At 47.4% G+C, this 25120-nt stretch overlaps 1 protein-coding gene across 3 annotated transcripts in view; it reads left to right on the top strand.

The window, feature by feature from the left end:
- The window catches only part of NSMCE1 (NSE1 homolog, SMC5-SMC6 complex component), a 36486-nt gene extending 11814 nt beyond the window's left edge, over window positions 1–24672 (top strand). Inside the window, exons 3-9 of one of the 3 annotated variants that reach the window (XM_037132048.2) lie at window positions 15833–15954; window positions 16944–17021; window positions 18204–18350; window positions 22709–22825; window positions 23023–23069; window positions 23701–23821; window positions 24346–24672. In XM_037132048.2, the coding sequence (XP_036987943.1) occupies window positions 15833–15954; window positions 16944–17021; window positions 18204–18350; window positions 22709–22825; window positions 23023–23069; window positions 23701–23821; window positions 24346–24660 (947 nt within the window). In that variant the 3' untranslated portion in view covers window positions 24661–24672. The remainder of the gene's footprint in view (window positions 1–15832; window positions 15955–16943; window positions 17022–18203; window positions 18351–22708; window positions 22826–23022; window positions 23070–23700; window positions 23822–24345) is intronic. The other 2 variants (XM_037132049.2, XM_037132050.2) reach the window with 2 other exon arrangements.
- The last annotated feature ends 448 nt before the right edge of the window (window positions 24673–25120 follow it).

Raw genomic sequence — 25120 nt, 5'->3', positions numbered from 1 at the left:
CTTACCTTTGTTAATCTTGGGTATCCAAACTTAATTGGCCTACAAATAACATACTTTGGGAAAACCTAGAAAAGAAAATGTGATGTGTGGGAAAAAAGAATAAGTCTTTTTGGTGTGTCATTTTATAAATCCTAAAGAACCCATAGTATATATACCATAGTAATGTTTTTTTTCTCTCTTAATTCTGTAGAAAGAGTAGACCTCCTGAAGGATTTGAAACAGGATGTGACATAATTAGTTTGGGGTCTCTCCTTCTGGTGAGAATGTACCTGCTCTGATTGCCCGCACTGTGGTGGACAGGGTCTTTGTTGAGAGCCTTCTTCATGGAAAGAGAATATTATACCTGTCAAGCTAGCTTCTCTTGCTCTTTAAAAGGCACAACAGGGCTTTAAACCTACCCCTTGGTATTGTCTAGGGATGGGCATAGCAGGCTTTTCTTAATCTTTTATCTACGTAACAATTCATTCCTTTTCCCTTTAGTGTCTTACGTACATGTGTGTCTGGGATGTGAGCTTTATTGATGGGGAAGTTTTGTAGCTCACTTCAAAGAGCCATACTAAGATTGAAAGTGTTTTTGCCTTTGCTTGACCTTTAAGTTGTTATGCTCTAATTTAGGAAAGTCCTGTAGAATGTGTCTAGGAATGGATTTATTCTCAAACTTTTATGTACCATTTCTGCACATCAAGATATAGCTATGGCTAGGGTAATCAGGATAGAACTGTTGTATGCTTTCTCCTATCCTGCATTAAAAAAAGCTTGTTCACAAGCATTATTCTTATATCAGAAGTTTTAAACAAGGAACAATGGAAAGAAATGATCTAAAATTAAGTAAATACTTACAAAATCCAATGTTATCAATCTCTTATCTTTTGAAGAGCTGCCCAGGAAAGGCCCCTTTACCAACGAGAAATATTTAGTTTCTAACAGAGTTAAAAACAAAGGAGTAATTGAAAGTGCAAGTTATGCTAACTGCCCTTTTATGTGGGGTTTATGCAGTTTATCAGAATACTTTCTGTTCTGGACTTTGCTTTGAGCTCTCTTCTTACTGTTACTAGGGGAAACAAATTCCCAAGTCTCTGGGCTAATGAATTTAGCTTTTGTTCTGATGTTCTGGTGGAAAGCCTTGGGTTTGGCCTTTCTGAATGGTTCCAGGACCTTTGTTCTTAGTGCCCCTTAGATTCTGTGTCAGGGTTTGGTATGTGAATGTGATTGTCCAGCGCAGCCTCCTGAGAATCTCATGGGTGCCAAATCTCTGTGCTGGGGGCTGGTGGCACAGAGGTAAAGCTTTTGCTTCATTTTGGGTCTTGTGCCTCATACAGATACAGACTCAGATGATTCCAGTAAAAGTTCCCTGATGGAAATAGGCACAGGAGGCCTATGGAGTGGAGGTTCAGGAGACTTGGATTTGAGGATTTCCACTTTGGACCAAGATGGAGTGACAGGGATCAGTTTACCTTCCGTGTGAAATGTTGGGTTGGCCAAAAAGTTCATTTCTTTTTTTCTGTAAGATGGCTCTAGTAGCACATAGTTGTCTTTAACTTCCTTCTAAACAATTTTCTTTGATTGTATTGTGACAGCTGTCATATCAGTGTGCATTTAAAAAAAACTTGTCAAAATTGGTGAATTTTTGTGTATCCATTTTAATATTGAAGATGGAAGAAAATACACAACATTTTGGCATATTCTGGTTTATTATTTCAAGAGGGAAAAACGCAACTAAAATGCAAAAAGATTTATGCAGTGTATGGAGAAGGTGCTGTGACTGCTGGAATGTCTCAAAGGTGGTTTGTGAAGTTTCATGCAGAAGTTTCTTGCTGGACGATGTTCCACAGTTGGGTAGACCAGTTGAAGTTGATAGCGATCGAATCAAGAAATTGAGAACAATCAACATTATACTATGCAGGAGATAGCCAACATACTCAGGATATCCAAATCAATAAAGTTATTGGTGAAAATGAAAAATGTGTCTTTTATTTTATGGAGAAAACCATATGGACTTTTGGCCAACCCAATAATTAAAAAATGGACAGAATATATGAAATACTGGACATTAGTCAGTGCAGAGCAGTGATTGTTTGACAGACAGGCAATGAGGGTTTTTTCCCTCTTGACACCAAATACTTCTTGTTTTTTCTTTTTCTTTTTTAAAAAGATTTTATTTATTTATTTTTAGAGAGAGGGGAAGGGAAGGAGAAAGATAGGGAGAGAAACATCAATGTGTAGTTGCCTCTCTTGTGCTGCCCCCCACTGGGGACCTGGCCCGAAACCCAGGCATGTGCCCTAACTGGGAATCAAACTGGTGACCCTTTGGTTCACGGGCTGGCACTCACCCGCTGAGCCATACCAGCCAGGGCACTTTTTGTTTTTCCTAATACCGCCTTTCCAATTCTCTGGACACCAAGCTTGATGTCTAGTAACTCAATTCAGTTTCAACACTGTCTGCCTGGTGTATCAGATCCCACAAGTTAAGGGGGCTCAATCACACAAGACTACTTCTATGACACCCTTCTCAGTTTCCATAATTTGCTAGAATGGCTCACAGTTACCAAGAAAAACCTCTACTTACCTCTGTGTGGCCTGATGCAGCAGGTGTTTCTTACAGAAAATTAAAGAGACCCTAAGGAGCAGGCCGTAAGTAAGATAAACAGGACCTTTGGGCTTAAAAAAAAGGACTAATCAACAACTATCTGCACAGTTTTAAAAGCCAACAGCTATTTCTGATAAAAACCCTTAGCAAAGTAGGAAAAGAAGGGAACTTCCTTAACCTGATAAAGGGGATCTATGTAAACATCATACTTAATTGTGAAAGACTTAAGCTTTCCCCTTAATAGTAGGGGCAAGACAAGAATGTCCATTCTTACCATTTTTGTTCTAACCAGTACACTTAGGCAAGAAACAAAAGGAAGAAGTAGCTCTTTCTTTTCAAAGACATGATCTTCCGTGTAGAAAGTCTGTTGGAGTTTTCACAAAACCCACCAGAATTGATAGGTAAGTTCAGTAAAGTTGAAGGTACAACATCCCACTTTTATCCACTTGTTTATCCACTTGTCTTTTGGTATTTCTTCCCTAAGTTCACTCATTCTTTAATGGTTGCCTACTTGCTGTGAGGGACTATTTATACTCCAACATTTTGTAATTAATTATGCTGTGTTGTTTTATTTTAACTTTTAGTGGGTTTTAAAATTATCTATTGTCCTAAGGACAAATTAGGTAAAAATCTAAAATTTTAGATTAAAAAAATTAAGATTTGAACCCTGGCTGGTGTGGCTCAGTGGATCGAGTGCCAGCCTGCGACCAAAGGGTCACTGGTTCGATTCCCAGTTAGGGCACATGTCACCAGTGGGGGGACACTTGAGAGGCAACCACACATTGGTGTTTCTCTCCCTCTGTTTCTCCTTCCCTTCCCCTTCTCTAAAAATAAATAAATAAAATCTTTTAAAAAATTAAGATTTGACATATTTTATTGAGCAGAATAAATCACATGATGTTCAGGCAACAAAACCATTAACTTGAATACATGTACCAAAAATGGATTAGTGAACACAGTATCAAAGGAACATTGGGGCTTGATAGATATTTTCTGTTTTGTCAAACTGTTATCTGCCTTCACCCTATCTTTGTTTTTCTCATGCTGACTTATGGGACTGTAGTGGCTTCGTTGTCTGGGCGCACACGTCAGGACACGTGCATACCAGTAGGCTGTGTGCATGCGTGGTGAGTCACAGTGATATTGTTGACATCTTGGGTTATTATTCCATCTTAGTATCTGTAGTTTTATTTATAAGTACCTTCTCTTTCCAGAGAGGACTCATTGATAATTAGAAACTGGCTCCAAATAATTTTCCTCCTACTTTTAATGATTTCATCACACATTTCTCCTCTTTGGCAATGATGAACTGTTAATAAGTTTACCACAGTCTGGGCCTGCTTGCCTTTCCTGTTAATCAAGGGGGATTAGGTCTCTGATAATAACCGAAAAGTGGCTTAAAATTAGCATGAAAACTAACATCTAAAATGTTACTTGGGAACTTCTGGTAAGATGGAGGTGTAGGTAAACACAGCTCACCTCCTCACACAACCACATCAAAATTACAACTAAAATATAGAACAACCGTCATTCAGAATCGTCAGAAATTGAGTTGAATGAAGGTCTGAGAACTACAGAACTGTAGAAACTGCATCCACTCAGATTGGTAGGAAATGGGCTGCTCCCGCATTTGCATGTGGTGGATAAAAATTTGGGAGGGTTATGTTGGGAGTGAGGAGTCCCAGCCCCACACCAGTACCCCAGCCCAGGGTTCCAGTGCCAGGAAGATAAGTCCCCATAACTTCTGCCTGCAAAAACTAAGGGAGATTGAGTTGTGGAATAAAATTCTAGAGTCCCAAGCAGTTCCTCTTAAAGAAGTTGCAAGTGGACTTACTCATACTCACTCCTTCTGAGCTCCAGCACTGGGGTAGCAGCTCGAAAGGCACCAGTGGCAGACAGGGAGGAACTGAAGTGTCTGGCATCAAGGCAAGAACTGGGGGACAGCTTTCTCTCAGACAGAAAGGTGGGCAGAGGCCATTGTTCCTTTTCTGAACCCTCCTCCCCACTTCCTGCAGAGCCAAAGAACCAGCAGGCAGGTGGTGCCTTATCTGAGACTCATTAGCCTAACACTGTTTGCCCCACCCTGGAGATCCCCTGAGGCTCTGCCCCACCCTACTTACCAATCCACCCAAGCTGTTAACAGTGGCTTTTCCTTATGAATGGCTGGTCTTAGCCCAGGCTTGACCACTTCTTACATCCTCTCAAACAAGCAACAGCTGGCCTCAATGAGCCCCCAGGCCCAGAACTAGCAGCCTGGATTCACAGCTTAGCTTCACCTGGAAATCTCCAAGCCCAGCACAAGGAGCAGCCATCTCAGATTGCTTTATAACTCAGGCAGGATGGCTACGGGCAAGACACAGGTGGGGGCTGATCTTGGCCTGCACCACCTGGGAAACCCAAGGGCCAGCACACCCAGTGGACAGCTACAGACCATGTTGGAGCACCACCAGCCTGCCCCTGCACAGCTATTCCTTCACAGAGGGTGGAGTTTCATGGTCAGTGGTCACAGCCAATCCTTGCAGCTGACTGGCCTGGGTAAGTTCCTCCCACTGACCTGCGAACAGCAACCAAGGCTCAACTATAAAAGGAGGGTATACTCGGCCCACATGAAAGGTGTACCTTGAGTACCCAGCTTGGGTTATAGGGGAGGCTGTGCCACTGGATCCTACAGGACACCCACTACATGAGACCATACTACCGAGACAGGGAGTCAAAGCAGCTCTACCTAATACGTAGAAACAAACACAGGGCTGCTGATATGGGGAGACAAAGAAACTGGCCCAAATGAAAGAACAGATCAAAACTCCAGAGAAAGAACTAAACAAATGGAGATAAGCAATGTATCAGAGGTAGAGTTCAAAGCACTGGTTATAAGGATGCTCAAGGAACTTAATGAGGACCTCAACAGCATAAAAAAGATCCGGTCAGAAACAAAAGATACACTAGTTGAAATAAAGAACAATTTCCAGAGAAACAATGGTAGAGTGGAGGAGGCCGAGAATCAAACCAATGATTTAGAACATAAGGAAGCAAAATCACCAGTCAGAACAAGAAGAAAAAGAATGGAAAAATATCAAGGATAATGTAAGCAGCCTGTGGGACAACTTCAAGCATTCCAACATTCACATCATAGGTGTGCCAGAAGGAGAAGAGAAAGAGCAACAATTGGAAACCTATTTGAAAAAGTAATGAACGAAAACTTCCCTAACTTGGGGAAGGAAATAGACATACAAATTCGGGAAGCACAGAGAGTCCCAAACAAGATGGATGCAAGGAGGCCCACCACTAGACACATCATAATTAAAATGCCAAAGGTTAAAGAGGAGAGAATCTTTAAAGCAGCAAGAGAAAAGCAGTTAGTTACCCACAGGGCAGTTCCCATAAGACTGCCAGCTGATTTTTCAAAAGAAACTTTGCAGGGAAGAAATACTCAAAGTCATGAAAAGCAGGGAGCGAAAGCCAAGACTACTCTACTGAGCAAAGATATTTAGAATCGAAGGGCAGATGAAGAGCTTTCCAGACAAGAAAAAAACTAAAGGAGTTCATCATCACCAAATAATTATTATATGAAATGTTAAAGGGCCTTATCTAAGAAAAAGAAGATCAAAACTATGAACAAGAAAATGGAAATACATATTTATGAACAGTTGAATGTAAAAACCAAACTAAGCTAACAAGAAGAACAGAGACATAATCATGGATAAGGAGAGTGTTTTGATGGTTGCCAGATGGGAGGGGGGTATGGGGAAATGGATGAAGAGGTGAGGGATTAAGAAGTACAAATTGGTAGTCACAGAATAGCCATAGGAATGTGAAGTACAGCATAGGTAATGGAGAAGCTAACGAACCTACGCATGAAGAAAGGTGTGGGGATTGCCTGAGGGAGTTGGGGGTGTTGGGTGGAGGTGGGCAAAGTGGGAAAAATTGGAACAACTTTAATGGCATAATGAATAAAATTAATTAAAAAATAAATTTTAACTTTATAAAATAAAATGTAACTTGGATTTCTCAAGATATGAAATTTTATAATAGGCAGTTGTCATAAGCTTAGTCAGGAATCTTGGGGTTTAGGAAGCTTTGTAGCCACAACAAGGGTAAAGTTGTGCTTTCACATATCTGGTTCCTGAAGGACTGGATGTGTCCCACCCCCAGCCTGCTCTTGATGACTTTTTGCAGTAGGAACCCAGGGTGGGCTGGTCCTCCCAACAGGGAGGTTATGCATGGGTAGGTCAGAGGACTGGGGATGAATACTTCAGTAGGAAGGAACTGGCAGGAACAGTGAAGCCATTTTTTGAAAGACACAGATTCAAATAAGGGATTTAGAAAAGTCCTTTTATAAAGGAAATCCTACCTACTTCACAGAAAAGTTGTGAGGGTTGAACAGGGGCATTTCTGTTCAGTAGCTGGCTGAGTACTTCCTGGTGAATGTTCAGTATGTACTACTACTTCCCCTTTTGTGCCCTTATCTGTGTCATCTAATTCCAGATCCTGTGGATGGGGTGTGGGTCGTGACTATCAGAAGATTCATAATGTTGTTAAATAGAGTGATATAGGAATGACTAGACCACAGGGCTGAAATTCTGGTGCTGGGATTTCCTAAAAAAATCCAGAAAGTGTGCTCAGCATTTCCAAGTGGAAGGAAAGGGCCAGTGCAGGTGTTGAGACGAGGGAGCTCTGCATGTGTGAGTCACAGTAGAAGGCCAGTGCGATCAGAGTGTTGGGGGCACAGTGGGAACCACACAGGAGTGTGGCAAAAGGTGACGGGAGCCACCAGTCAGTTGCTTGCAGGTGAGGTGTGTGTGTGTGTGGGGTGGGGGGGGGACCTGGCCTCGTTCTGGCTGCATGTGGAGCGCAGGTGTAGGGGCTAGAGTGGATGCTGGGAGACTGTAGGAGGCTGTTCCATACCCCCAGGTGAGGTGATAGGGCTCAGAAGAACTTAGGGAACTGGGGAAAAGAGGCTGGAGTCCTCTCCCCGACAGTACCACAGGCTGGCGGCACTCACCATTCAGCAACCTTTCCAAGGCCTGCTGAGAACAGGACACTGAGCCATGTCCTTCCTATAGAAAGCATGGAAATAAGTGAAGATCCCCTAAATGAGAACAGGCAAAGGCTATTTATACAGAACTTGCTGTAGCAGGGAGTCAGCTACTTTCACTTGGGATTTAGCAGAGACTTGAAGGCAGGCAGAGGAATGGGAAAGCTTTATAGTGGAAGAAATGGGAAGCTTCAGGTGTGCCCTGATTGGAGGCTTAGGGAAGCTGCATGTGGGCCACCTAGAAGCAGGACATCTGTGATTGGTTAAAGAGCATATTTGGTTATTTCTGGTTGGTCCTAAATTGGAAGGAAGGACAAAATTTGGGGAAACTGTGAGTCATTAATCAAATTTTGGTCATTTTGAGCTGATTATTACAGAAGTTATTTAACTTCCTGGATGGTTGCTAGACAGCCGTCTAACGTTTTACAAGTTTGACTTAGAGGTAGCTGGCTGGCTTCCTTGGCGGGTTACTGTAGATCTTGGGTTGGTTGCTAGGGCTTGTTGATGTAGAGTATGGGTCAGAGTCCTATTTTCATGTGTGGTCTACCCAGTATCTGTTAGTATATTCAGGCTCTCAGAATGAGTCTGACACAGTTGTTCCTTTGAGCTGTTTACAGTTCAGCCTGTGTGAGAAACCACAGCTACTTATCTGGTGGGTCAAGGAACAGAGTGGCCTCATTAGTTACCATGTCTAATTGGAACCTGAAAGTGTTAGCCCACATGGAATTTGAAAGGTGGTGGAATGTCAATGGTATCTAGCTTATAGGTACTTTGTTTGTCCTACAGTGTTTCTAATTAAAAAAAAAATTAAGTACCATGTTAAAAAAAAAGCCAACGAAGAGCTGAGTAGCTCTGCTTCTCCACTTCACCCACTGTGCCTGCTGTTGTCTGCCTCTGGGCTTCCTGGTTGGCCTCCAGGCATCTGATTTGGTGTCAGCTTTGCTCAGATGAAATCTCAGGGAGAGGAAATTTATACAACAGGGACAGAGTGATCTGCTTTGGTTTTAGGGCAGGCAGCCAGGGGATCCCCTGCAGATCCCCTCTATCAGCAACTTAATGTTCCCTGAGGCAGATGGCAGTGGGGGGCTCCCACTCATCTCAACGGGAGCTGGACCACCTGTGTTTGAAGGGTGAGACAAAAATGAAATGCACATTAACAGTATAAATAGAAAAGTTCTGCTGAAAGTGGTTTAGTTTTCTGTGATGACTCAGATTGGACTTCAGGACTTGTGCCTGCCTCTGTGCCTTCACGATGAAGAGGTGGCGCTGCTCTGTTGTTCACTGGAGTGCTGACCAGCGGACCTCTGATGAGAGGAGTGGCGATAGGTGTGTTTCCTGTGCATGTGGGGACAGTGTATGTCCCTGTCACCGTTCCAGTAGTGTTGTGGGTTTTAGGGCCTGTAGCTGAGATGCAGGAACTGTGACAAGTACTGTAAAGTAACTTTTATGCACTGTTGTTTGAATAAAGGTCAAAGAGTAGACTTTCTAACTGAAATAATCTCTTGAGTTTTTAAAATGATATCTTTATACTTGGAAATAGATCTTTGAGCAATAGATATGAAAACAGTCCATTATTAAAGCCTGGAGCCCTGAGCTAATCCATCTTGTCACAGGGCATTGTCATTTTTCTATTTTTGATTCAGACTCCTGAGGGTTAAGGGGTCAGGTTATATTTTTGTTGAGCACTGAAATATTTTTAAGCTTTTATTATGAAAAAAAGTAAAATAGAGAAAGTAGAGAGAATAATACAAGAGGCCCCAAGTACCCATCACCCAATTAAAATAACTCATGACTAATCTTATTTAATTTGTATTCTAACCTACTTATCCCCATATTATTTTAAAGTACCATATCTCTCTATGCACGATGTGCTCCCATGTATAATGTGCACCCATGATTTTGTATGCAATATACTCAGGGATATTATACCCATAGCATATAATCAGTATACCCATGTATAATATGCATCCTTATTTTTCCCTCAAAATGTGTGCATTTTTTTGGGCAAAAAGTGTGCATTATACATGGCAAAATACAGTAATTCTCAGACATCATTGCATATCTAAATAAGAATTTTCTTTTTTTTAAATGCATGCTCAAGTCCTTTTGTCACTGCACCAAACAAAAGCCCAGACATCTGATCTTTGGTCCAGACTTTGTCACTTATGGACCCTGTAATCTCGGCTAACTCCTTAACCTCTGTGATCCTTGGTGTCCTCTTGTAAAGAACACACTGTGCCACATCCTGGCTTACCTCTGTGCTTGTTCTTGAAGGTCTGATGAGATTTCGAGGAAGCAGGACTATAACACAGAGTGAATGATGTGCAGATGTAGAGAATTGCTTGTCTAACGCATGAAAGACAACTGTCCTCCGTGTTCTTCTCAGCATTGTTCACCAACCATACTTGGAAAATACCATTGTCACTCCCATCTTTTCACTCACATATCTGAATTTTGAGAGAACCATTTTCCCCTGGATATTGATACAAAAGCCACAGGCTGTAAAGTGATCCCTCACACACCTCTGCGGCCCACTGTCCTGCCCATGAGCCTTTTCCAGCTCTGGGGTCTGCTTTCTCAGGCCTGAGGTATCCCAGATCCCCTGTGATTCAGGGTCCTGGCTGCCCCATTGTTAGCCTCACATTCAGCAGGGCCCCCCAGCTAGCCCCATCAGATGAGAGGGCTGTCACAGGGAAAGTTGGCCCACAAGTGGTTTGGTCCCCTGGGGTCTTATTTTTTGCTGTTATTTCCTGTGCCTAAAAATAGCATTTCCTATCTGTGATGCCTAGTTTGGAACAAAGCTATTTGTTGTTCAGAAGTTAGGAGAGCAGACTTCCTGATTGCCTGCTGCCCAAGAATGCAATGAGCACTAGGTTCCAGTACCTATTCAAAACAGGGATCCTGACGAGTAAGAAGAGGTTGGTTGGTTGAACTAAAATTTTATTTAAAAAATTTTATTTTAAAGAAAATGAGATAAAATATGTAAGGGTGGGCCCTGGCTGGTGTAGCTCAGTGGATTGAGCGTGGGCCCCTGAACCAAAGGGTTGCTGGTTTAATTCCCAGTCAGGGCACATGCCTGGGTTGCAGGCCAGTTCCCAGTGGGGGACACATGAGAGGCAACCACACATTGACATTTTTCTCCCTCTCTCCCCCTCCCTTCCCTTCTCTCTAAAAATAAATAAATAAAATATATTTTTTAAAGATTTTATTTATTTATGTTTAGAGGGGAAGGGAAGGAGAGAGGGAGAGAAACATCAATGTATGGTTGCCTCTGGTACATTCCCTGCCTGGAACTGGCCTGCAACCCAGGCATGTGCCCTGACTGGGAATCAAACTGTGATCCTTTGGTTTGCAAGCCCTCACTCAGTCCACTGAGCTACACCAGCCAGGGAAAATAAACAAAATCTTTAAAAAAATGTACAAGAGTGGCCAGAAAACATCTCAGAATGAATTGAACCAATCCTTGGCCCTCAGAGGAGGAGTATCCCATTTTGTTCAGTGCTGCCCCAGCCTGTTGGCTGCCTGGAGTCCAGTTTTTTTTTTTTTTTTAAGATTTTATTTATTTATCTTAGAGGGGAAGGGAAGGAGAGAGGGAGAGAAACATCAATGTATGGTTGCCTTTCATGTGTCCCCTGCTGGGAATTGGCCTGCAGGGAACTGGTCTGCAACCTAGGCATGTGCCCTGACTGGGAATCGAACCGCGATTGTCTGGTTCGCAGGCCCGTGCTCAATCCACTGAGCTACACCAGCCAGGCCTGGAGTCCAGTTTTTTAATTGCTGCAATGGAAAGGCATTTCCTGCTGGAGAAAGCACTGTCCTATGCTTTCCTGGGTATTTGGCCTTTAGTTCAGCTCCTCCTTTAGCAGTGTTTGCTAAACCCCTGGGACCTGGGCAACGTGGGTGATTGATCAGGGCCACGGGAATGATGACTGTTGGCCTGGGCCCAGCTTCTGGTACGTGTCCTCTGAGTGCAGCCCTGTGTTTCACATTGCTTCTGGTGTCTTCACCAGGCACTGCCCAGATGCTTTCCGTCTTTCTCTGTAGTCTGAGTTCCTCTTTGTGATTCTGAAGCTGTAGTGCCTGGTTTAGAAGATGTAGATTGGGGTCTTACATAGGGAATGTTCTCAGAGAACACTGGCTCCACTCTATGGAGGCTGTGGCTGAGTGTCAGGAGCTTGGGATCTGGAGTTGGGTAGGCCTGGGCTCCGTTTCCAAGCTGGGAAATTTGGAGAAGTAATTTAATCTCTCCAGGCCTCTTGTATATAAAGAAGGTGTTAATAACTCACCTTATGGAGTTACTGTTCTTTCAGTGATGAGGTGAACCAAACTAATGAACAGTGCCCAGCACACATTAAGGTGAATTACAGCCACATACTTGCAGGCCTATTGTTTTTAGCCTAACAATAGAAACTTCACCACAGCCCACAAGACATGCCCAGGTATAGCCTGCTTACAAGTAGAGAAGACACGGGTGGCACCTAAGATCTCCAGACCCTTGCTTGGTTCAAATATGGTGCCACATGTTGTGGTTAGGGTGTCTCTTTGCTCTCTGAGAAGAGGCACAGGTGGTAGGCTCAGGGCCTTCTTCCTCACTTCCTATCGCCAGTCACCTCGTGTTACTGACTGCAGGTCAGTTGTGTCGAGGGGCCCAGACTCTGATCCAGCTCCACCTGCAAAAAAAACCCCTGATATTTTGGTACTACCATGAAGTTTGTAGTTTCTTCTCAATTGGTTTGGGATTCCGAAGGGAGAAGTGATGTTATTAATTAGTTCTCTGAAGTTCTTAACGTGGTAGAACCAAGACCAGAAATGAAATAGTTACCTCTGAATTGGGTGATCCAGTTTTTTTATCTCATACACTTTATCTTGAGTGTGGACGCATAGATTATTGGGTCCAAATGGATCCTCAGATGCTACTTTAGCCCTGTGTGTCCTTAAAGATTTGTAAACTTTAGCCTCTGGACCATGAGCTGAAGACACAGGGAGGGAGTGGGAAAGAGCAGTGAAAATTAGCTGATCTGAAGATGGTATTGGAAGCGCCAGTCTGGTGTAAGCTTGACACTTAATGGGCATGTTAGGAATCTTGTTAGTAAGCACGAGACCCCACCTATGGCCAACTTATAAGGGAAGATGTTGTCAGGCCAGTAGGAAAAGGGACTGACTGATGGCTAGGGGCCAGGCTGGGAACTGGCAGGAACCAAGGGGCACAAGGGCTCAAGAAGCACAGCTGTACCTCACAGCCAAAGCCGTATTTCCCCCAAAGTAGCTGGGCTGGAACCACTTCCAGCCCTTCCCTTTGCCCCTTGCTCAGATTGAGACCGTGTCTGACAGGTTGGGCACAGGTATTGAGTCCATTCCTTGCTGATCTGAGATCTGGCCCCTCAGCTTCCCGACCTCCAGTTCTTTGGATGTGGGAGTAATTATCCCACCAAAATCACACATGTAGGGAAAAGACAATTTAAAAACAACAAAAGAGCTAGTGTCTGGTTAGGGATGAAAATGGCTGCTGGGCAGCCACATGTCACCGGATGACTTCAGTAGTAGGGCAGCCAGGTTTGGTAACTAGAACATGGTGTGTTGGGGAAGGCAGTGCTTGAGCACTGTGGAGGACAGAGTGTGGGGGCCGCATCTAGTCAGGTCAGGGGAGGCCGGTGTAGGAGAGGAGATGTCCAGGATGCCAGAGGATTGGAGCCAGGGTGGTGGTAGAAGCAGGGTTGGAGGGACATGTCCTAGACACTCCTGGAGTTGGAGGTAAGGGATGGGTATTTGCCGGGCCCCCACAGAAAGGTGGGGCAGGCCTGGGCTGGAGCCCGCATGCCATTGGCCCCATGACACTGTGCTGCCTCTGTTGCCACCAGAAAGTTGGGTTGGTAGGGGAGTGTCACTGAACAAAAAAGAAGTTTATTCTCAGGTAATGATTAAAGCCTCTTATGGCACAGGGTGTCTATGACAAACACGTTTAGTGTCAGCAGTGAAGAGGGACATGGCCCTTGCAGGAAGCTTGTGTGATAGCAAAGAGTTAAGATCCAGGGAATGTGAGTAGATGGCTGATATCCGTAATAAGTGAGGACAGTAGTCAGAAGTGGGTTTTTTCCTTAAATGAAAATACAGTAAAAACTGTATTTTGAAATAGGAGGCTGGACAACAAAGCAGAGGTGGTGGGGAAAGAGGAAAGTGCAGGGTGCTTCATGTGCACAAGGTGTCTGGAAAGTCCGATGTATTAGAAAGCTTTTGATCTGCCCCCAGAGTGCACTTTTCTGAGTGACACCCAGGAGAGGCCTTTCAGTGGAAAATGTGAATGATCACTTTCAGAGAGAGGTAGGACTTGCCACTGTGTCATATTGGGTGGACAGGGGTGGTTTCTGTCTACAAAGAACCCTGTCACTCAGTCAGTGAGAGGTGGTTCTTGAGTGCCTGAGGTTCCCAGAGTTGTGTGCTTTGCAGGTGGAAGGTTTCCAGCAAGCTGAGGGCACAGGCTTATGCAGAAAAGCCAGGCCCACGCTGCAAAGAGATGTTCTGGGTGGCATAGAAGAGGAAGAGCGTTCAAAAGTGCTTTGCACTGGGGCCAGCAGAGAACCTTTTTTGGAAGAAAGTGCCATTAGAGTTGGCTTTCATAACTAGTAGGCAGAAAGGAGTGAGAAGGAGGGAGGCATTTCAGAAAGGAAGGACACGTGAGCAAAGCCACCGAGGCAGGAAACGTGGTTGTGTCACACTCCTCTGATCACAATTTTTCAGCAGGTGTGGCTAAATTTCACTGTCAGACTACTGTCATGATTTTTGTCCATCTCCTTTATGTGACCTATATGGCCTTGCTTTCCACTGCCACCAGTGTATGCAAGGAGCTTAGAAACACCCTTCTCTGTAAGAAGTTAAACACAGATAGAGTTTAAGTGTCCTGGGATGACCCCCCCTTGGTCATCAGCTTGGCAGATAAACTGCCAGGCCTTTTTCCTGCATTATATTGTTTTGTTGGTTTTATTATTGTTTTTTAACATGAGTGGTATATTTCTGGTTTTCTGCTGTTGTTTTCCTCAAAGTGATGTTTTTAAGGCACAGGTCTTTTGAAATCAGTTATTTAAATAAGTGAAAACAGTGATACATATTCTAGGTTTAAAAAAGTATCGCAGTACAAAAGGTACCAAGACAAAAGGTGACCCCGACCTTCCTCTGCTTCCATCTTGGAAAGGCTCCCATTGCCCCCAGAAGGAAGGTCATACATTCCCCCAGCCCACAGGGCCCTCTGCTATCTGGCTCCTGCTCCTGTTGCAGCCTCATCGGCTCTCCCGGTCCTTCCTCTCTCCCAGACTCTTGGCTGCCCCTGCAATTCTGGGTTGGGCGTCCCTGCCTCGGGCTCTGTATGTCCCCATCCTTTGATGGACTGTTGGGCCCCCGTCAGTGGCAGAGGCATCCTTATGGCCTCTGTGATGCGCTCTTCCTGTTGGCACTGTGGGGGTGGGACAGCCCCTCCACAGTTAGCACAGCTGCTGCTCATGTGCCTGGTGGTGTGATGCTGGGGTGCCAGCCCCTTCTCTGCATCTGGGAGGAGGATGCTAGTGCCTGCCCTGGAGGGCTGTTGGCAGGGTCGATGAATTATTGTGTGAAGAACGCTGGGAACAGGGCCTGTCCTGTCGGGAGTGCTCAGTATGAGCTGCTGTTTGTACCCCTAGCTGTTGTTCACCATTGCACCCCTGTGGCCGAGCGCAGGCTGTGAGTGTCCAATAAATGTTTGGGTGTCAATAATGGGAGGAAGGAAACAAGATATACAGGACACATTTATGAGGGTGTTCAGGGACGGAGGCTTCACGTGGGTAGCTGGGATAAGGTGGAGGAGTTGGGCTGCAGTGTTGTGTGCAGCAAGAATCAGCGGATTCTGGACACATGAGCGTGTACGAGGTGCTGCGTGTGTGAGGTGCTGTGTGGGGACGGTAATGGGGTGGCAGGGAGCTGTGTGGGAAAGCAGGCTGGTGCTGTGGGGAAAGGCAGAGAGACCACGACAGGCTCAGATGCCATTTCCTAGGGCCTTTCTACCTCATAGCACCCTTTGTCTCTCTGAATAGTCCGGGAGGAAAGGGGCCACATTCACCCAAGAGGGCAGGGACCTTTGCCCATTTCTGGCTTTGTTGTCCCTTTCGTTTTGATGGGAAACAAGTTACCTGTGTTTGATGAAGTGCCCCTCCCCCACCCTTCACATTTTCCTTGTTTATTTCCAGCCAATGCTCCTGTGGAGAAGTTGGAGGACTTCATCAACAACATTAACAGTGTCTTGGAGTCACTGTATATTGAGATAAAGAAAGGAGTCACTGAAGATGATGGGAGACCCATTTATGCACTGGTAAGTGCCTGACAGAGCCCTCTAGTGGGATTTGTGAGGAACTGGGACTGAGGCTGCTGCCCAGAGTCTTCACTGGGAAGGAGGGTGACCCACCTCGACAAGGGCTCTGACTTGACACAGGGGGACAGACACTGAGCCCTGCCTCCCTGGCCCAGCCCGCTTTCTGTGCTCATCAGGCCTCTGGGGTCTGTAGTCTCTGTAGCGCCCGGTACCTTTCCCAGGGTTGGGAGACCAGAACCTGTCCCTAGACTCTGGTGCTCAGTCCCTGTTTGACTGCACCCTACGCATGGAGGCATGTGTTTGAGTTTGTTTTTTTGTTGACAGTTTTCTCCAAGAAGGCACCCAAATGTTTGGAATATTAGCCTTAAAAGGGATAAAATGCTTTTTATTTGGAATGATACATAGGAGCTGTGAAAAGAAAATGTGTTGGGGACGCAAAGGATTGAAACCCGTTTGGGGTTGCCTGTTTTCAGATTTTCCCTCCCAGCTCGGGAACAAGGTGAAACAGGTGGGAGATGCTGACAAGACCCCCGTCCTTGGCTGAGGAACTGCCGTAGGCCAGTCAAAGGAGCTGAGGCTCATACTAGCCAGGCTCACACTGAGAGAGACTCCAGCCCAGGGTTAACCAAACTCTACCAGAGAAAAAGGGTCTGTGGAGTCAAGTATCCATGGAAATGCTGGTTTAAATATGTAGATCAGATTTCCTTACTGTGTTTCTCAGCGCTTTGTGCATTTGAAGCTTCATTAGTATGCAGACAAGTTTTCCAAATTTATCCGAGATTGGAAAATGTTGTACAACTCTGAAGTCCTCAAATCTCTGAGAATTAGTCATGTTGACTGAGCCTGTAATATGAGACTGGTTACCAGCCTGTCCCTGTGGCCCACAGTGCCTGAACATAGGTGCTCAGTGACTGACTGGCAAGGGGGTGAAATGAATTAACTGACAGTCGAAGGGCACAGCTGGACCATCATGCTGACTTATTTTTTAGGTGAATCTTGCAACGACTCCCATCTCCAAAATGGCCTCCGATTTTGCAGAGAATGAACTGGATCTGTTTAGAAAGGCTGTAAGTGATAGTTAACTTCCAACAGCTAAGCTTCTTATGGGAAACTTTTGCCTTCATTATTAGAAATGGAAACTACAGTCTTTGAGGATCACCACTGCTGCCCAAGAAAGCCCTTTGCAGGGGTATGTCAGTGAGCACCTCACCCAGAATTTATAGCTGCCCTGTGATGGATGGGGAGGTCACTGAGGCTGCCTGAGAAAGAAGGGCTCAGTCAAGTTTGACCCCTGACTGAGCACCCAGCCTTATGTGTGTGCAACGCAGGTGAACAAGTGTTACTGCAAGGTGCTGGCAGTGGGGTTCGGGACTGGCAGCAGGTGCATCACCTGGGAGCTTGCTAGGAAGGCCTCATCCCATCCCCACCCACACCCTTGAATGTAAGTCTGGGTTTTAACAAGGTGCCCGCTGATCCATTGGCACATTTACACTTGAGTGGTGCTGCTCTGCCTACCATGCTTTGGAGCTGCTCACTTAGCCCTCTTTTCATTCACCTGGCTGAGCACCTGGGTAAGACAGTGGTTCTCAGCCCGGATGCACAATATAATAACTGGGGAGGTAAAAGTAATTTTGACACTTGGCCTCACAACAGGTCTGTCAAATCCAGGTCTCTGAGGCCAGAGGCCTAGAGTCATTTCTCTAAGCCTCCTCTGGGGACAGTTAGCAGGCAGCCTGCAGAACCAGGCTCTGAGACGTCCGACACACCTCGTATGTGCCTGTCAGCCCGGCCCGGCCTGGGTCCTCGGTGCGTCTGCAGCTCCCAAGCTGGCTTGCTTCCCAGCCCACCCTGGCTCTGCTTTCCTGCCTTTCCTGGCTTCAGCTTGCCGGGCTGGCCTGGCCACCTTTGAGTAGGAGGGGTGCCGCTTCATTTACTCATTCATTCAGTTCTCAGCTTCTCCATCTTCAGGGAAGTAGAGACACAAGACGTGAGGTGACCTTCCTTGATTTGGGGGTATTGAGAGCATTTATTTGGGATGATGTTACAAGAGGGTTGAATTAGAAGGAGTGAACGTGTGTATGCTTTTTGATGCATGTGATTATATTGTTTTCCTGAGGATCATGCCAGTGTACAATTCTGCCTGTGATAAGAGTAGTTTTATTGCTCTTCTCCCTACCAGAATTGGTATTATTGCTTAAAACTTGTTTGCCAGTTTAATAAACAAATGTGATACCTGCTGTTTCTTCCAGTTGGAACTGATTATTGACTCAGAAACTGGCTTTGCCTCTTCCACAAATATTTTGAACCTGGTTGATCAACTTAAAGGCAAGAAGATGCGGAAGAAGGAAGCTGAGCAAGTGCTGCAGAAGTTTGTACAAAATAAATGGCTGATTGAGGTACTCTGTCTCATGGTGTCCCAGCTAGCTTGGATCATTTTTTAGAATTAACAGTAATTTTTCCTCCAGAACCATGTTGTGTCCAACCGATGTCTGTTGAGCCTTTCAGGTCCCTTCTGTGCTTCACTGCCCACAGTGACCTGCTAAGGGGGATTTGGAGTCTTCTCTGTCCTCACGGGATCTGTCCAGGGGGCCACAGGCAGTGGCAGAGCTAGGGGTTGTGCCCAGGTTTGCAGGCTCCAGGATCTGAGCCCTGGTCCATAGACCGAAGCAGTGTTGCACAGTGGTTAGGAGCACAGCTGTAGCGTCACAACTGAATCATGGTCTGCTGACCTCATGTTCTGCATCTGTAGGAGGAAAGTAATAGTTTCCTCCCCAGGGGTATGAAGGATGGGAACAAGTGGTATGTGTTAAGTGCCTGGAGATGGGCTCCCAGAGGAATAGCCTTCATTGCCATGGTCATTACTGTCACGATGAGGACCCATAGACAAACTCTTGGAGTGGAGTGTGTAAATCTGTGAAAGGACCGGATTGCAGGCTGAAGTTTTTAGACATCCCATGTCTCGTTCTGTTGACTGGAGCGGAACAGACATTTCTGATCTTTTTCCACAAAAGGCACCTGTGTTTCCAACAAACCCAAGCTGGACAGGCTCCGCTCTTGTCCAGTTTACCACAGCGCCGCCCCATCTGAGTGCTTGTATCTGTGCAGGACCTGCTCAGGGTGGCCCTCACTTCCCCACTTGGTGGTCAGCCCAAGTCTGCAGCTTGTGGCTGACATGATTTTTCACTTCCTTTTCAGGGACAGCGTGCCTGTGGTAGTCACAGTGACAGTGTTTTGAGTTACTGATCTCTTAGGGGATGGGCTGCCCCTGGCAGTCCGACTGCAAATGGTCAGCTTCTGAGGGACTTTCCTGATGGGAGGAAGATGTCTGGAGAGCGCATGGGTGGCAGGAGCTCCCAGTGAGTGCCAGGATCTCTGGGCACATTGTGGCCCAACATGTCCTTGGGTCCTCCTGGCCCCCCTGTGGTGACCAGGAACCCCTTACCTCTGTTTTTCAGCTGAACAAACCTCAGCTCTGTGGTCAGGGTGATGTCCCACACCCGGCAAGTGGCAGAGTCATATTTAGGCCCCAGTTTGGGTGACTGCAGCAATTGCTTTGTCACGGTCTTGCTTCCCCTCTGGGTGGATTTGGCAATAGAGAACATTGTTGGGTATTTGGACTATAACTGACCTCACTGTCCTAACTGTCCTTGGACCAAGCTCTTCAAGGCAGGGGCTTCGAATTCCTCGCATTGTACCTCGTCTCACCTGTGGTTACTTGGTAAATGCTGAATGGGTGACTGGGCAGATGGGTGCAGCTCCACAGGGATGGAATTAATTTAAAACTTAAAAAATGATACCAGGAATACTGATGTTCATGAAGAAACACATTGAAGCCATCTTTTATCTCACCTGTGAGGGCTACCCACTCCACGATCCAGGACACTCCCTGCACCCTGCCTTTTCCTAGGAGTTAGCACGCACATGCAGCCTGTGCTGACATTAGCATGTCACGGTTTCAGAGATTTGTGCCCAACTTTATCGTTGGGCTTGCTCTGTGCCCCAGCCCTTTGCTGCTCAGAGAGTCAGGGCATTAGGGGAAAGAACATACCTCTAGGGTCGGTGGACTTGAGCTTTGGGTCCAGGTTCCTGTCTTCTCTGCTGCCTCCTTAGAACAATGAAGACACTGGGGCCGCCTTCTTCAGGGCTGGCTCTGAGCTCCAGTGAGACAGTGGGCCGGAAGTTCTCTGGGCAGCCAAGTTGAGGGAACGCTGCAGAAGTGAGCGTGAGCCTCCTGCCACCCAGATCCCGTGCGACCCTTGTGAGGGTCCTCTTGTTGATTGTCCCTCAGCCTCACGTGTACGAAGGAGTAAATCGGTGGGGGCAGTGGGAGGCGCCTCCAGGTTCCTCCTGGGGCCTTTGCTGCTTGCCCCAACTTTTCGGGGTGGCTTCTCACCTCAGCTTGTTACCCGTCTGAAGACTGCAGATGTTGGTTGCTGTCAGGTGTTTTTTTCATGAGGCTTGCTTTCTAAACTGAGAGGTGAGGCGAGGGTTGCCCGGAGTTCTGTGGCACTTTGGAGGAACAGCTGGGGGCCTGTGGGGTGGGTGCAGGCTGGTCCTAGACCAGCCTTCCTGGGGGCAGCACTGATCAGAGGGACTGCGTCTGAGTCTGATCCTCGGCCTGTCACTAGTACACCTTATACAGACATGTATGTGTGGGCATGTTGCCCCAATGGCACTTCATGCATTATGCCAGGCAGCTCTAGTGCCTGGAGGGCCCTGCTCCTGTGCCCTGTGCAATAGTGTATCTAACATGAAGGTGCTGGGGTGGCTCTGTGGCCTCTCAGAGGCCCAGCGTGGGGGGTGGTCACATGCAAGGCATTGCTGTGAGGCCTGGGCACCCTGCCTGTCCCTCCCTGTGAAAGTCCAACAGGATTGAGTAGGATCATGAGTGAGAGGCACAGGGTACAGTTTCAGGCACATAGTAGATGTTTAGTAAATGTGGCATGAACCTGACTGTGAACTGGAACAAGATCTACTTAGTCTTCCCTCAGATGTTTATCATGGGTTGAATACTGGGCCATGTCAGTGCTGAGGACACAAGAGACAGCAAAGCGAGACCAGCTCATGACTGTCAGGGACTCATGGTCAGGTGAGGACCAGAAATTAGGCATCTCACTGAAATGTTGTACTTTACAGATAGAAAGCAACATGATTTTATTGTAACAAAGGAGCCTGTCCTCAACTGAGGATACAAGCAGAAGGCTGTGTAGGAGGCAGCTGGCCTTGAGGGTGGGAAAGATTACCCAAGGCTCAACAAGCAGCCTCTGCAAAGGCCCTGTGCCCCTCAGGGGACATGGTGTGCTCAAGGCCAGAATGTGCTGAGCACAGGATTGAGGGGCAGTGGGACACAGTGAGCCTGGGTGGTGGGCACACAGGGGACAGGTTCTTCAGCCTCAGAATGGGGGCAGCCCTGAAGGGTTAAGGCATAGAAGGACAAGGCTTGTTTGCCTTACAGAGATCGGGTTGCTGGAGAGGGCCACAGAAGGGCAGGAGTGGACTGAGCACAGTTAGGAGGTGAAGGTGGCCGGGGTGGTAGCTGTGGTGGACGTGGGCACCATAGGGATCTGGGAGCTCTGGCAAAAGGAAGAGCCACAGGACTATGCTCACAACACTTGAGAAGCACAGGGGCCCTGCCCACCCCGGCTGGCCTGACAGGCTGCGGTGCTGGATGCTTGTGCCCCCTACTCGCTCTTTTTGCTCCCTGCAGTCAGCTCTTTGGCTCTGATACTCTGCACCCATGTGTCCTGTCTCTCCTCTGGGTGGTCACTTGAGCCCGCTCTTGGTGGCCCGGGGTAGAGTGAATGCACTCTCTGGGCTGGGTCACACTAGCCCACCATTTCTTCAACACTACATGTGGGGATGGATGCAGGAGCCAGGGTGTGGGTGGTATTCAATGTCAGAAGTGGGAGAAATTGCTCTTGCTTATTGTAAAAATGAGAACGTAACAGAAGAAGCGCTTGGTGATAACTCAGGAGGCTTCAGTCTTCAGCGGCATCTCTGGGCAAGGCCCTTCCCTTTTTCCGGTCTGGGAAAGGCTCAGATGTAACAAATATAGTTAGCAGATTCACATCAGAGTTCATTGGTTGACTTTATGAATCAAATTTATAGTGTCTTTGGCGACGCCTCTGAACTGGGTCACCCTCAGCCCTCCTCTCCTGAAACTTGGTGACAGGGCAGCTGAGTTGTCTTTCCTTGGGGTTTCCCACATTTCCCGGCTGGCCCCACAACCAGTGCCACCACAGTGTGACTTGGGACCTGTCCCTGCCCTGTCCGGACCATTTCCAGCTCGGTCTGTAAAGTGATGAGGCTGAAAGTAATCTTGGGTTGTCCCTGTGGAGGACAGTGCTGGCCGTGCTGGGAGGCGCCTGGTTTGCTTTCGTGGAGGTGGGGGTTGTCTTGAGTTCACCCCTTGGGGAGACTGCCTCCCTTCCCAGCCTCAGTGTCCTCATTGTAGATGGGCTGGGACTGCCTCACACATGGGCTGCTGTGGGGATTCGCGACCCACATCTGTGAAAGCACAATGTTGGGGTTGGGGTTCCTCGATTTCCTTTCAGGTCTTTGCCTGTGTTCCCACTTGAGACTCTGCTGAGGGGCCAGCGTGGACATTTGTTGGATGTGTTGGTAAAAGCCTGCAGGGGTGAAGGTGTCCAGGCCTTTGCACCTTTTTGGGCCTTGGGATGTGGGAGTGCAAAGGGGACCGGGTACCTAGCAGGAAAGGGCCTGAGAGACTGCTGCCTCTGTTGTGTCCCTGCAGAAGGAAGGAGAGTTCACCCTGCACAGCCGGGCCATCCTGGAGATGGAGCAGCACATCCGGGAGACATACCCCGACTCTGTGAAGATCTGTAACATCTGCCACAGCCTCCTTGTCCAGGTACCACATGTGGGGGCTCTGTGGGTGCCTCAGAACTCTCTGGGGCCAGGCTTCTAGCACTGCGGTCACCTCTTCCGATGTAAGCCAGTAGGCCTGTCCTTGGAAGTGTCCGGGATGGCCACACAAGCACACTGCCTCTTCCCCTCCTGGCCTTGTGTTGTAGCCTGAGGGCTCTTGACTGTGTTTTTCTCCGGAAGGCTGTCAGCAGTCTGCTGTGCACCTGCGTTATCTTGGCGGATGTGTGGTGAGCATCTTTCTGTGTCAATTGCTGATTTCCAAAGTCATCAGTTTTTCACTGTGGACTTTTGTAGGGCTTTACAGCAGCTAGATGTTAGGGTTTTTTCTTTTTAACTTTTATCTTTTTGCAATGGTAACTACACTGTGATGAGTCTCTTTGCAACTATACTCCCCTGGGTGTCTGGTGATTGCTTCTTTTGGCTGAATTTCTGGAATTAGAATTTCTGGGTCAGAGAGTGTATGTGTCCTTTGTGTTTGAAATACATTGCCTAATGCCTTCTGAAAAGTTGTAGCTTGCCTTATGCCCACCTGCGGGATGAGAGTCCGCATGTGCAGGGAGTCCGAGTCGCAGGGTGGCCCTGATGCTCAGCTGGGCTTGGCCAGCTACCACTGCCTGCTCTGGCCTTTAGAGTCTGGTGCTTCATTTGTCAGGATGCTTTAATAAAACCCACTGCACCAAGGACTTTGGGGTTATTATCATGATTACATAGCCTGCTGGACAATGACTTTGGGGTTATTATCATGATTAATTTGGGGCTTGGAAGACAAAAATACATAGCCTGCTGGACAATTTTCTGAAGGTTTGTGAGCACGGAGGTGTGCACAAGGCTCCACAGCCATCGTCTTTCTTGTTTCAGGGTCAAAGCTGTGAGACCTGTGGGATTAGGATGCATTTACCTTGTGTGGCCAAATATTTCCAGTCGAATTCTGAGCCACGCTGCCCCCACTGTAACGACTACTGGCCCCATGAGATACCAGGTTGGTGTACCTGAGGTGCTGGTGGGCTCTCCTGGCCTGTGGGAGGGGCTGAGCTGGCAGAACTAAGCGCAGGGCCTGAGGACTGGTGCCTGGCACTGACGGAGCCCTGGGAGACGGGCTGCTCAGGCAAGGGCTTCGTGCATGTGGGGGTCAGCATCAGCAGGGCCTGAACCCCCATGTCGAAGCAGCTTCTGTAGTAAGTGAAGGCTGACTTGTTTGCACAGTTCAAAGGGCTCACTAGAACCCAGTAGAAATTCCAGCGCATGTGACACATGATGTAGACAAAGCTTCTCCCCAGCAGCAGTCAGGAGGGGGAATGAGAGTGGTATCCACAGCTCCCTCAGGGTTGTGCATCTGTAAACCAGGCTTGTTCTCCAGTCGTTGCAGGTGGGGAGGAGGGTTAGCAGTGAGGAATATTAGAAAGAGGACAGGGTCCTGGGGACGGAAGATATAGCTGTGAACATGAGCTGCTGAGTGCAACCAAGCCTGCCACTCAGTGTCTTCTTGGCCTTTTCTGTGTACAGAAGTCTTCGACCCTGAGAAGGAGAGGGAGGCTGGAATCTCCAAATCGAACAGAAAGTCCTTGCGATCCAGGCAGCACTAGCTGGTGTGCTGCTGCTGGCCCTGCTGGAAGAGAGATGCTAGAGTTTCACCTGAGTTACCTCCTCTCTGCTTTATTTTCACTTATTAGCAGGTTTCAAATAAAACTTACTGAGCAGTTGCTGGACAGCCTCCATCTGTGTTGTGCACCTGTCTGTGGGGGTTTCACATCATGGCTGTTCCTTCTCTCCTGGAGCTCACTGACAGTGGGACCCCTGGGGTTGGGTCCCATCGGGTGAAGGTATCAGAGCTCCTGCATAATTCTGGCCTGGGGTTGCTCACTGTGCTTGCTCAGGGTGACCTTGTCATCGATCTCTAGCTTGGTTACGTGTCTCACCAACACGGGCCAGCCTGACCTCCCCACAGTCTGGACTCTCCTTTGGCCCATGATGCATCTGGCCTGAATGGGCATGAGGCCAGCAGGCTGGGCTGAAGGTGTGCTCTCCTTACTGGGTCCTTCTGCCCTGGCTCAGTGACTGGCAGCCCTGCCCATCATCAGCTGCCCTAGCCGGAAGCTGGGGAGTCGGCCTGGATGCCTCCTCCTCCCTGGCCTCTGGCATCAAACCTGTCACCACACCTGCCAGGTGGCCCTCAACCCCACCACTGCTGCCCTGGGCGAGGTCCCTCCCCAGCCACCGCTCTGCACCAGCTCCTCATTGCTCCTGGCTCCAAACTGCCCACTTGCTCCATCTTTTCTAC

The sequence above is a fragment of the Artibeus jamaicensis genome, unplaced genomic scaffold (genome assembly GCF_021234435.1).
Source record: "Artibeus jamaicensis isolate MK-2021 breed Jamaican fruit bat unplaced genomic scaffold, CSHL_Jam_final contig_700, whole genome shotgun sequence".
In the NCBI taxonomy this organism is placed as follows: domain Eukaryota; kingdom Metazoa; phylum Chordata; class Mammalia; order Chiroptera; family Phyllostomidae; genus Artibeus; species Artibeus jamaicensis.
The sequence above is the reverse complement of the archived record's forward strand: the minus strand, read 5'-3'. Positions and strand labels throughout refer to the sequence as shown.